This window comes from Drosophila albomicans, chromosome 3, assembly GCF_009650485.2.
Source record: "Drosophila albomicans strain 15112-1751.03 chromosome 3, ASM965048v2, whole genome shotgun sequence".
In the NCBI taxonomy this organism is placed as follows: domain Eukaryota; kingdom Metazoa; phylum Arthropoda; class Insecta; order Diptera; family Drosophilidae; genus Drosophila; species Drosophila albomicans.
In genome coordinates this window covers 21,157,439-21,170,494 of record NC_047629.2, presented here as the reverse complement: position 1 = coordinate 21,170,494, position 13,056 = coordinate 21,157,439, and the positions used below count along the sequence as shown (strand labels likewise).

Here is a 13,056-nt window from a genome sequence, read left to right as displayed (position 1 = left end):
TGAAAGATCGCGCGCATTCAACTCGAAAACTCGAAACAACAACGAAACCAACAAAAAAAAAGAATACATAAAATTTAGTGGAAATTCTCTTGGTTCTTGAATCTGTTTAATTAAGTTAAAGCAAAAACCAGAGCAAATCGATTGGATTGACCTCGAAATCTTATCTAACTGAAACGGTCAGCGCGCAGTGTTTATTTATATGTATTTATTTATATTATATGTTATATTTGTCAGAATTTTTGGCCAAAGTGTAATAAAAATCATAAATCGTACTGCAAATCGTTCTGGTTGAGAGCGGCTGTTGATTTCTGTTTGCGCGGCGTTTAAATCAAAATAAATGCGTATAAATGTGAAAACAAAAGCAAGCATTATGCATAGCACATGAATACAAGCAACATTTTGTTTAACAGTGTTTCTGCCACAGTTGAAGAATTTAAATCGTTTCCCTTCAATTGCAAGTGGCGCCAACGAATGTTATCTGCAAGTGCTGCCCGTCGCCTGCATGAGGAAGTGCAAATATTGATAGCCACACTTATGACAAGTGCTACCCATTGATAGTGTAATCGATACCACAAAGGACTTAAGCAACAAACTTGCGCTCACAAAAAAAAAATTAAAATACTATATAAAAGTAAAGCAGTGCACAAAAAGTACAACAACAAAAGAGACTACGATACCACACTGACTGCAATTAATTAGTGCATAAACAGTTAAATTAACTGCCGTAAAAGTGCATTCACTTTTCTCTCTGGACTGTTGCTTCTGCTGCGCTTCTGCTGCAAGAGAAATACAAAATACATATTTGGTTTCGGTTTTCTGAGGTTTTCCTTTTTTGTTATTGTTGGTTTTTGGTTTATTTGCAGAAAATGTAATACAAGTAAAAATTATGACGCAAATACGCAAGTTAAATTAAGTGGATTGGCAAAGCCGCAGCGAAATAAAAGAAGAAAAATACTCGTGTGATTTTGTGCAATAAATGCAATTTGTGCAATCACAAAAACAACGAAACAATAAAACCACATTTGAGCAAGCAACACAATAAGTACTTACAAATGTAAATAGTATTACAACAAATCGCTTAATCGTTGTCAACATTAAAAAAGGCCGCGTCGTTATGTCTGCGCCAGCAGCTAATCAGCGTCAACGCAAGCGTCTTCGGTCCTCATTGACAGCGAAGTCGCATTGTTATCGTCATCGTCATCGCTTGTGCCTAATTGTTTTGGCCGCGACTATCGCTGTTGCTGCCGCTGTCTCTGCCGCTGCTGCTGCTGATGCCGTCGACGTCGACGCCGACGCTGTCCACATTGAGCTGCGACGCAGGAGAAGCGTCAACTGGAATGGCATTGAGGTAATTCTTGATTGATATTTGATTTTGAAATGCATTTATTACATGGCCACGCGATGCATTAATCGACAATGTATCATCCGATTAATGTCACCCGATATCAGACTCCCATAACCCATAAACGATTTCACATACGATTACTTCGTGTGTCAGGTGATTATTCAGGCCAAACTGCAGCGTGCACAAGAAAATCAAAACGCGTGATTCATTCAGAAGTGTCAGCATATTCATAAACATTCATTTCGCATGTACATACATACATACATGCATTTGGGGCGCAAGGCGTGGCAGTGAACTAATTCTTTCAACTGCCACAGCAACTCGAGACGTTGAATGACCCTTTCGCTCGATATACTCTCGTAATTGGACGCCCAGAAGGCAGCAGGCAACTGTCCATTAAATTGAAGAGAACCCAGCAAACAACCAGAACAACAACAACTGCAACTTGCTGCCAACATTCATAAACGTTTGTCGGCAATTGACGGTTAAATTACATGATTTCTGTTTTATCAAATATTTTATTCATCCTTCAAGCGTCTTGAAGAATATGAGTTCAACCAGCTGGCGATGCTCTGTTGAGGGCAGCTTCAAGAGAATTCCTCTCCATCTCCAACTCCCTGACTCTTTTCTTTTCTAGCTGCCTTCAATTTGAATTTGTTTTTGGTTGTTTGCATGATTTATTTGACAGCTGAAAGACTACATTTCAGTTTGCGATAAATTCACATTACAAATCGCCAACTGCCAAATCATTCATGAAATTTAGTGCAGCTGCAATGAAAATACTTCAACTCTGACTTCGAGCAGAAGTTGAAAAGAACTTTTATTTCAAGCGGCGTTTTGTATGGATTCTATTCATTATTTGCTTGAGATCATTTACTTCAAGAAAGATTTTTATGTCAACTGTATTCTATCCATAGCGCATAGTCAACTTTAAATATGTACATAAAATAAACACTAAGAAAAAACAATACTTTTCCATTTTAAAAATTGAAACGTTGAGATACAAGACAACGCAAATTAAACAAAAATAATAACATTATACAATAATAATAATAATAATAACATCGATAAAAATTAAATACGAAGAGTTATTTTAGAGCTTCAGTTTAGAAGTTATGTAAGAAATACTTTTGTAGGACCAAAAACGGCTTCCAAAAAAACGGGTCTTAGTTGCTTAGTCAATTTGGTATATTTTGCACTCTATGCTATATTTTTTATATAGTCCTATATCGAATATAGCCTTTGGTATATTTCTAGTATTCTTGTGGTATATTATTTTGGTGTATTTTAAGAATAATACCGCGTTATTTGGTTTATTCAAAATGTGTAGCGGGTATCTCACAGTCGAGCACACTCGACTGTAGCTTTCTTACTTGTTGAATTTGGGAACATAATGCTTAGGACATTTAAAAATTTATTTACTACTACAAATAAAACAAGTAAGAAAGCTACAGTCGAGTGTACTCGACTGTGAGATACCCGCTACCCATTTTAAATAAAAGCAATATATTTTGCGGTATTATTCTCTTATTACATACATACCATTTGGTATATTTTAGTATTTTTGCAGTATATTCGGTATATTTTGAAAATGATATCGCAATATTTTGCCTTTATTAAAAATGGGTAGCGGGTATCTCACAGTCGAGTACACTCGACTGTAGCTTTCTTACTTGTTTTGATTTGCGGGGGCGGAAGTGAGCGTGGCAAAATTTGAAACAAACTTGATCTGCGTGCAAACATAACAAATGCTATTGAAAAAAAATGATAGCTCTATCTCTTATAGTCTCTGAGATCTAGGTGTTCATACGGACAGACACACAGACGGTCAGACGGACATGGCTAGATCGTCTCGGCTGTTGACGCTGATCAAGAATATATATACTTTATAGGGTCGGAGATGCCTCCTTCTACCTGTTACATTCATTTCCTGCCGGCACAAAGTTATAATACCCTTCTACCCTATGGGTAGCGGGTATAAATATAAAATAAAAAATTAGAAAAAACTAAACAGATACTCAAAAGTTGTAGATTAATTTTGAATTTATAACATCAATTTAAATAGTATAAAATTATACATGCGATTGTAATATACAATGCAAGATATTGAGTATCTTAAGTTGCTTTCATTTATAGCTTTATAATTCGTTGCATCGAAAGGTTTTCTCTAAATAGAATCTGCATTAAAATGTATTTAATTTCGAGAGCAGCTGCTTTAATAGCCAATTGTGAGAATGTTGAAGAACATGGCGCGATTTTTAACGGCTGAAAAAAATTTCCCTCCGTCAGCAGGTGAGGCCAATAAGTGTGGCGCGATTTATATTTTCTTCGCAGGTGTGCGAAATTTGCAACTTGCGAACGCGAACGCAAAGGCGAGCGTCACGGGTATTCGGCGGCAAGTTATTGACCCAAGTTGAAAATTAGTTTGGATGACTATTAAGTGTTCCTACGATGGGGTCGACGATGTGTTTGTTGTGTGTGTCTCAGTTAAGAACCTTTTGCTTGTTTACACTCGGTCTTTCTGCCCATGTTCCGCCATGATTACGAGAGGAGAGTTTTTCTCGCAATTGGTCTTACATGTTAGCTGTTGCCTGTTACTCTGACTCTGACTCCAATTTCAACTGAACTTTTTGTTTGTTTTTCCTCTACTCCACTCTTCTCTTCGCTTTTTTTTTTTGCCCATGCTATCCACAGGTCACGCAAAATTTCATCACATAATCAGCCAACGGGCGATTACAGCGCCCGGAGATGGGTTACAATCGAGTGCGAATACAAATACGAATACGAATGTGAGTGTGAGTTGTGAGTACACTCACATGGCTACGAGTTTACCAAATGTTGATGCAGTCAGTTTCCACTTCCACTCTTGTTTTTTTGTTTTTTGTGTTGTGCTGGGCTTTTCCGGCACTCTTGATGGAGCCGGCCTTTTATGCTGTTGCCCTTGCCTTCAATTAGTGTCATTTTATCGAACATTGTTTGAATGCACTCACGCAAAGGCAAAAACTGAGTGTGGATGAATGTGTGATTCAGTGCTGCGGGTTTTGCTTTGGTCCAGTTTAGTTTTGGGTTCACAAAAGAAGTTTATTTGATGCTCGCTATTAAAGTGGAACACATAAACTGCGTCGATAAAAATCGAATGACTATCGATCACTTAACGGTTGAAAGGAAATTAATTATTTGTGTTAACGTCAGTTCTGAGATAGTCCAAAAAAAATATTTTCATAAAATTAAATAAAGAAAGAATTTGAAGGTTCAAATAAACCAAACTAAAATTAGCATTCACTTTCTTTGTCCTTGAACTATCTATTCTACACTGATGATTAATGCTACAGATCATTAAAACAACTTTGTTTATTCTTTGAAATTAGCAAACACTAAATGTTTGAGGGAATTTGCACTTAATCCAAAGCAATTTGGAATTGTTAATTAACTAAGAATTTATAAACAAAGAAAAGTGCTTTAACTAGCAGATGATCGATTTATTATCGAAGTGTAAGATAAATCTAAAGTTAGCTGAAAAGTAATTTGATATAGAATCTAGCTACTGAGCAGCCATTTTGACAGCTTCGCTGTCGTTGTTGTTGTTGGACATACGATCGCCCCCCAGCAATTTGTGCAACACCTTCTCGGTGTAAGTAATTGGAGAAGAGAGGATTGCGGCAGGGGCAGGTGAGGGGAAGGGGGTGTTACTGACCGCCCATTAGAGCCCAACGAAGCGCTCTTCACGCTTCGCTGCCGCAGCTCGACCGACGCGCTTTTCCAAATGTAACAACAAATTAAATTAAATAATAGCACAAGTGGGCACACGCACATTAAGAGTTCATTCGTGTCTATCGGCTGCTGCTGACCGATATACGTCTCTGCTTCCGATATTCGATGCCGATAACAGAAATCGGATAAACGGCAGCTGCAGACTTTAAACGGTCAGCTGCCATTTCACTCGACTTTAGCTTCAACTTTAACTCCAACGCAAAATGGAAAAAATGGAAAAAAAATGAAAAAACAAAACCCGTAATGGGTATTTTTCCTAAACTAATTTTCTATTGTTGCGTGCAGTGAAAGTGTTTTATTTTGGTTTTTGAGTGTTCGGTTTGCAAGTTTCAAAGTTGAACCCTTTTGGGCCTCAACCATCAACATCATCAACATCATGGCTGAGCTCTTCTGTTTGCTGCTCTTTTTACGCTTTGTTGAACTGCGCTTCTTACGCTTTTCGTTTGCATAAAACCCCATTTAAAAGATCTCTCGTTTCCCTTTCTCTTCTCTAAACCACTTGCAGCTGGACGAGAACGCGCTGCTGGAACAGCTGGCTGGGCATGAGCGTGCCCTCATCTTTGGCTCCAAGTCGGGTAAGTCGGGAGAGATTCTGGCACTCAGTCCAGCCGATCGGAAAGATAAGCTAACTACCAAGTTTATGACAATCAGTGACTGCTATTTCTACAACTATCTCTTTCCACTATGCTATTCCTTCAACTAATTCTAATTCTTTTGCTAATATTTTTACTCTCGCTGCTGTTCATCATATTGCAGCTAATAACAGTAGTCAATTTTCTAATGCAATTATAGTTTAGTTCATAGCTAATTACTTATTATTATAAACAAATCTATTCTAGTTTCAAATTCTATAATTAGTTGTTCTACTTTTGTTTATTCCTATTGCTAAACATTAATGAATATTATTATTTTGATTCCTTCTGTAAAAGCTTTTCTAGTTTATGTTATATTACTATCATTAATCTAATCATTATTACAACTTCTGTTTGTATTTATTTTCTTAGAATTATTAGCATTTTATTCTACTACGTTCATACATAATTACTTCATTCAGTGTTGACTGCCACACTTATTACAATTAGTAATACAACTATTAAAACGGCTTCTAATAATAGTAGATCTATTTTTATTATATTATTATATTTTATTAGCTGCAACCATTTCTTTATCTTCTGCCATTTAATCATAAAATAAAATTTTCAATAGAATCCGTAACAATAAAATATTGTTTTTTTTCTTTAAAATCATATCATTTTGTTTACATAAAAGCAAAAATATTGTTGTTATAACTACAAATCTTAAAAGCAAAATTATAATATTTATATTTTTTTTCTTAGATAACTATCTCCATACATTTTTTTTGCAATTTCGTATTAATTTTGCAACTATATTACATTTTGCAATATACATATATTTACAATTCTAAACGACTATTTTGTTGCTTAACTATGCTATTCTTAAGTATTTAGTATTTATAGTTGTTTTAAAAATACAGTAAAAGAAACATTATAATATTTACATTTTTTTCTGTGCTTATTATTTATTATCACTCTAATTAGTACTAAAACTATTTCTATATCTGCAGCCTCTTTAATAATCAGGGACATATTTTTCTTTTCAATATACATACAATTTACAATCTTTAACAACTCAATTTGTGTTGCTCAACTTTCCTACTATTATAGTATTTAGTATTTCTAGTTATATTAAAAATTTACTAAAATAAATATTATAATACTTTTACTTTTTTCAATACCATTAAATATACTGCCGCTAATTATTTATTATCATAGTACTTCATACTATGTTATATATTACTTTCTATTTCTACGATTTCTTTAACTACAATAATTTAGTATTTGCTGTAATATCAATTGTTAGTATTATTACTATTACCAAAAATACTAAAATAACATACATATTCATTCGTTATCTATTACTATTTTGTCTACTGCCACTCAGTATATTATTTATTGTTTTGCTAATACTGAAACTATCTTTACTTTAATTAAGTTAATTTGTATAACTACTACAACAAGTATTAGGAATAGTTTTACAAATTTCGCAAATATTACAATTCAATTTACCACATTTATACATATACTTAATTATTCCTCTTACCATAACTTATTTTACTAAAACCAAATAAGACTTCTACTTCTCTACTCTACCTATAACTTCTGTTTTATACTACGCTACCAAATTTCAGCCCACTATTTAAACTGCTACTTTCAATGTCTGCCCTACTTCTGCTCAAACTTTTCCTACTTCTTTCACTGCTATTTTGTTGTGCCACTAATATGCTCAGCTTGACTCTGAAAAGTGTTTTTTTGGGGGGCAATGTCAACAGCTGTCAGGCAGTAGTCGAGAGCACAGCAGAGGCCACTGCAACATGTTATTAACAGAATGTGCGATTGCCGCCGACGACGACGACGATGACGGGGCAAACACTGTGTGTGGTGCGCATAGAGTGAGTGGGTGGAGCATTGGGGCATGTGGCAGGTTAATGTGCGCAATTATTGATTCGGGGAATGCGCATTTTGGGCATTGTTCCGCGTAGCAAGTTTATGTGGCGATTGTGTTTAGCATTGTTTACCTGCTTTGCAGTGCCCGAATTCAAATTGGTTCATTTGGCGCGCAGCAGCGCACAGCACGAGAAGGAGCAACAACCGCTGAGGGGAGAGGGGAGGCGGGAGCGACGCAGTGCGGGGCAAGGTAAGTTTGGCACAGATGCCATAAATATCTATGTGAGTGCAGCTCGTGCTGCTCCAGTTGCTGCTCGCAGTCGGACATCATTGTGCGAATTGTTTAATTAATTCAAATGCATTCGCCAGCCAACGAAGCTGTGGAGGGGGAGGCCGATGTGAAGCTGCAACTGCCACTGCAGCAGACGCCGCAACTGATCGACGATGCCTTCATCTTCATACGTCGCACGGCGAACAGCACGCAATTTGTGGATCATTCGCCGCAGTTGCTGCAGCGTCTCGAGCGTTGCTTCTATCGCAGTCCCTGGGCAGCGCTCGATTTGTGTGACGAGCAAAGTGTGGTAAGTAGAGAGAGAGAGAGAGAGAGGGGGAGAGATAGTCTGGTGGCACTTAATGAACTTGTCAACACACAGCGTGGAGTGTTTCAGCAGAATGCGAGCAACTTTGTCATCCAACCGCTGCCAGCGCGTTTTGGGCCAGCGGCTCATGTGCTCTACCAGGCGCGATTAGATAAGAGTCGCAGCGAAAACAACAACAACAACAACAACGAGACGACACCGTTAGATACTCAGCTGCAGTTCGAGCCCGATGCAGCGGAATTCAACGAACCGCGGCATCCACAACAACATCAGCAACATCAACAGCAGCTGCCTCATCAACGCCAACATCTGCATCGCAAATCGCAATCACAGCTGCGCCTGCGCTATCATCCGCGTCATCATCATCATGGCAATGGCATTCCCAACAGCAGCGGCAGCTCATCCACATCACAACGTCTGCGTCGGCATATTGGTGGCATGCCACCACGTCGCTGGCCCGTGCCACACGAACTCCACATTGAGACGGCGATTTTTGTGGACAGCGATTTGTATCGTCACATGGAGAAGAATTTCCCCAAGGACACCGAGAGTCAACTCATTCGCTTTGTCCTCGCCATGATCAATGGCGTTCAGTTGCTCTATCATCATCCCACTCTGGGCAGACGCATCAACTTCGTATTGAAGCGTTTGGAGATCTTTCGCAAGGATCCGCCCGAGTTGCGTCGCTCCAGTGACATTGACACTTATTTAAGCAACTTTTGCTTGTGGCAAAAGAGTTTGAATCCGCCTTCGGATGCGGATTCATTGCACTACGATCATGCTGTCATCCTCACTGGACTCGATCTCTATGTGATTGGCAAGAATGGCAAGGTCATAAGCCAGGTTGTGGGTCTTGCCCCTGTTGCCGGCATGTGCACCGCAACCTCCTCGTGCACCATTAACGAGGGCAAGCACTTCGAGAGCGTCTTCGTGGTGGCCCATGAAATAGGACACAAGTGAGTGGGAACTTACAAATTTAATAATAATTTACAATTATTCGTAATGAATACATGTTCAATATCTCTGATCATTAATATGTATTTTAGATGCATTAGATTTGCATTTTTTATTTCTACTATTTGTTGTTTCAAATTTGTAGTTCATTTTAAAAACAGATTATTTAATTTCTTCGATTTGTTGTTTGAAATTCGATGTTCAATTGAAAATCAATAATACCAAATACATATTTTCTTTGCTGATATTTTTCACTATATTTATGTCTCATAAAGTGATTCATAAGTTGTCTCAATGTTTATTGCATTAGCTTATTTTACATTTCCTGAGCTCGATGTTAAATAGTTTGTTGTTTAATTTAAAATGATTATTAATGAATCTTTATTTTATTCCATTCTCAATTCATTCACTTTAAAAATAAATAAAAAAAGTCTTTTAATATATAATTCCATTTCCATTTATTTTGATAATTCATTTTTAATGATCCATATACTTTTCTGCGAATTACTTTTTTAATGAATGCAAATTTGTTGTAGAACATGGTCTTATGTTTCCCAGTTTTCTTTGTTGCTTAAAGTTTAATAAAGTTGAAATTTCTCATTAAGTTAATAATTTTGTCATGCTTTATTGTTTCGTATGTCATTGAAACTGTCCATTTTTCATTTCCAGATTGTATTATGAAATTTAATGTTTTATTTCTGTAGTGTTAATAACCAGTTTCTTTTAAATTAAATCACTAACTATGAAGTGTTTCTTGAGTGCTTCTCATTTTATTATGAATTAGAATTTCATGTTTCATTTTTAATTTGGTATATTATAACACAGTTCTTTCTTTCACTATTTATTTCAAGACCTATTTAAACTCTTCAAATATAAAGAAATCATTTCATATATCAACCTTTTTTCATTTGCAGCTTGGGCATGCGCCACGACACCAAGGAGAGCAGCTGCGATCCCAGCCTGCACATCATGTCACCCACTTTGGGTAGTGGCAAGATCACTTGGTCCAAGTGCTCGCGCACCTACTTGGAAGAGTTTCTCGCGTAAGTCATGACATTTTCCATAGAGGTAATCGTACTTAATTGCACCTCTTTGTGCTGCAGCCAAGGTCAGGCGGATTGTCTCTTCGATCGAGGTCAGTTTAAGGCGCACTTGGATCACTCGGCGGAGGGAATGTTACCTGGAGAACGCTTTGATGCCAATCAGCAGTGCATGCTAAAGTACGGACAGAGTTCGGTGCGTGCAACAAGCCAAAGTAAGCTGGAAATCTGTCATGATTTGCACTGCCAGCGAGAGCGACTCACATGGACTTCGCATCCGGCTCTGGAGGGCACCGAATGTGGCGACAGCATGGTAAGTACTTAATTAATATGGAATTTATTGACCTTTAATTGATGTCTACTGCTTTACAGTGGTGTCGCGGTGGCTACTGTGTTCAACGTCCCACTCAAGAGACCGCAATGAGTTCGCTGAAGCAGCTGAGCGGTTTGGTCAAGCCGAGCTATGAGAAGAATAGCGCCAGCTTTGCCGAGTCCAGTAAAATGGGTCAATTCCTGCACGAATACAAGACGAGCACTTGGAGTGATTGGGGAGAAGCCAGCGAATGTGATTCCGGTTGTCTCTACGGTCCATCGCATCGTTTAAGGGAAGGCAGCACGGGATTGCGAACCTACAACAGAAATTGCCTCAACTATCGATCGCGTTGCATGGGCAGAGATCGCAAGTTTGAGACGTGCATTGCCAAGCAATGCTACAGTGTGCCCGTCCAGACAATCGGAGACTTTGCCACTCAAGTCTGTATGCAGGCGAGGAAATCGGACAGCGAACTGACTGGCGAGGGACAACAGCTAAGTGGATCTATAGGTAAGACGTCAGAATTAGTTAAGTGAGGTTGTCTGTCTTTACTTTTCTTATTAATTGTAATTCGTAAAGCCTTTAAAATGAATTTAATTTATTTAAACGCAATTAGCATTATAATTTAGGTATTGTAATTTTAATATTTATTTAGTCCAACGAAATTTAATTGATGAAATAATTGATGAAAGTACATTTTTGCCTTCTTCTATTTACTTTCCTACAATTTTGAAAATATAAAACTTTTTCGAATTAAAGTAGAACACGAGCTTTCGAATTTTGCTGCACTTTATTTTAATTATGTAGTTAAATTACATTTAATGGAAATATATTTCAGTGTTCCTTTGTTCAGTTTCATTACTAATCATTTTATTTTCTAGTGCTTTTTACAAAACTTTAAGTAGTGATTAGAATTAGAATTTTAGAATTTGTTATATATATATATATGCAGTTTCATAACATTTAATTTTATGGAATTACAAATTATGAAAGGCACATTTGTAAAATGTGCTTCAATTTAATAGTTGACTTTACTTCTTGTTTGAAATTGAATGTAACATATTTCTGTATAATTTATTAATGGTATTATTTCCATTCCTTAGAGGACTCCTGCAAGGTCTTTTGCCGCACGAGGAGCAACGGCACCAAGTCCAGACGCTGGACATTTCCCGATGGCACAATTTGCCGTGCCAAGCATCATGGACCCGACGATATAGCCTATTGTATCTCCGGACGCTGTGAACAGTTCTCTTGTGACAATGCCACCAGCAACTTTTTTAAAATGGACAACACTTTCTGTGCGTATCGCACGACGCAACGTCCGCAGCGTGACTCGAATGAACTCGAAAGCAAACAGCAGCCAAGTTATCACAATAATGTCAGTTACAAGCGATATGCAGATCGCCTGGATGGTTTAAACTCTAGGAATCGCTATGAGAATGGTACGAATAATAAATCTCTACTCTGCTATATGCATCTTTTTAACATGTAACATTTTCAGAAGTAGCTTTGCGCAATTTCCATGGCCAGGACAATCACATTAGTCCGCAGCAGCCGAGCAAGCGAAAGGTCAGCTCCTCTTCCCATGAGTACAAATACAATTACAATCAGCCGGATTCGTATGCCAAGTCAGCGCCTCCTCCCGTGTCAGCCTCGCTGGTTGTCGAGTCCGCGGAGTCCGCGTCGGAGTGGCAGGTGATATCGGGCTGCCACTCCAACTGCATGACAGAATCGATGGGTGTGCAGGTGGTCAGTTCGCGGCGCACACAGGAGCGCAATGTGCAGCTCTGCACGCACAAGGTGAAGCCCTGCGAGCGTCTGCAAACTCCAGCGGAGTATGCGGAGCAAACGTGTGCGAGGTACAAGCAGAAGGTGCGTGGCTTATCGGGACATGGCTCACAAATCTCGGCGAGCATTGAGGAGCCAGACCGCAGTTGTCGCGTTGGCTGCCAGGATGAGTTTATCAAGTATCGTTACTATCTGGTGAACGGCAAGAACGGACACTTTCCCATTGGCACACGCTGCTCGCAGGTGGACCGACGATACTGTCTCTATGGCAAGTGCTTAGAGTTTGGCACGGATAACATGCTGAAGCAGCAGTCACACATTAGTCTGGCGCTATTTAGGAGCAAGCGGGATTTGCAGCGCCAGAAGCGAAGTTTCCTCTATTTCGATCCAGTTAATATTACGGAAACTATAACAAAACCACTTCTTAATAACCTTGTGAGCAGTATTTTTGACTTTGAACAACAGCAACATCTAGGTAAGTGCAATCAATTTTTGTTAACTCTGCTTTTATTAATCATTTTTCCCATTTGCTTGCAGATTTTACCCACGACAACATCGAACTATCCAATCCTATTCACGTCTCCACGGACGAACTGAGCAGCAATTGACGACTAATTTAGTGTTTACTTCTTTATCCTCTATACTATATCTTTCATTTAACTATAGCTTATGTGGCTGTCGCTCTGCTCAAGGCGTTCTCAATAACACAATCATAGTAATCTAAGCCTATCTGTAAGTTCTAAGTTGCAAATTGTACTATATAGTACTAGCCGAAATAAAT

At 38.3% G+C, this 13,056-nt stretch overlaps 1 protein-coding gene across 3 annotated transcripts; it reads left to right on the top strand.

Annotated features, from left to right (window-relative positions):
• The first annotated feature begins 31 nt into the window (after positions 1 to 31).
• On the top strand, positions 32 to 13,056 carry LOC117570243 (A disintegrin and metalloproteinase with thrombospondin motifs 16). Of its 3 annotated transcripts, none has more exons than XM_052004176.1 (12): positions 32 to 176; positions 864 to 1,348; positions 5,622 to 5,691; positions 7,724 to 7,831; positions 7,951 to 8,162; positions 8,235 to 9,136; positions 10,049 to 10,177; positions 10,238 to 10,487; positions 10,547 to 10,997; positions 11,591 to 11,929; positions 11,992 to 12,750; positions 12,813 to 13,056. In XM_052004176.1, exons 2-12 carry the CDS (start codon positions 1,115 to 1,117, stop codon positions 12,881 to 12,883), a joined length of 3,525 nt encoding a protein of 1,174 aa, XP_051860136.1. In that variant the 5' UTR covers positions 32 to 176; positions 864 to 1,114; the 3' UTR covers positions 12,884 to 13,056. The 3 variants fall into 3 exon arrangements, with proteins under 3 accessions (XP_051860136.1, XP_034107636.1, XP_034107638.1); XM_034251745.2 differs by having other exon boundaries at positions 34 to 176; positions 11,989 to 12,750; XM_034251747.2 differs by lacking the exons at positions 32 to 176; positions 864 to 1,348; positions 5,622 to 5,691; ... (1 more) ...; positions 7,951 to 8,162; positions 8,235 to 9,136 and adding an exon at positions 9,789 to 9,943 and having other exon boundaries at positions 11,989 to 12,750; positions 12,813 to 13,051.

Excerpts from the sequence above, each read along its gene's own strand:
- LOC117570243 (XM_034251745.2), top strand. The coding sequence starts at position 1,115 with ATGTCTGCGCCAGCAGCTAATCAGCGTCAACGCAAGCGTCTTCGGTCC. Across the intron at positions 7,832-7,950 it reads GCGACGCAGTGCGGGGCAAG|CCAACGAAGCTGTGGAGGGG; the intron begins GTAAGTTTGGCA and ends TGCATTCGCCAG. Across the intron at positions 8,163-8,234 it reads TGTGTGACGAGCAAAGTGTG|CGTGGAGTGTTTCAGCAGAA; the intron begins GTAAGTAGAGAG and ends GTCAACACACAG.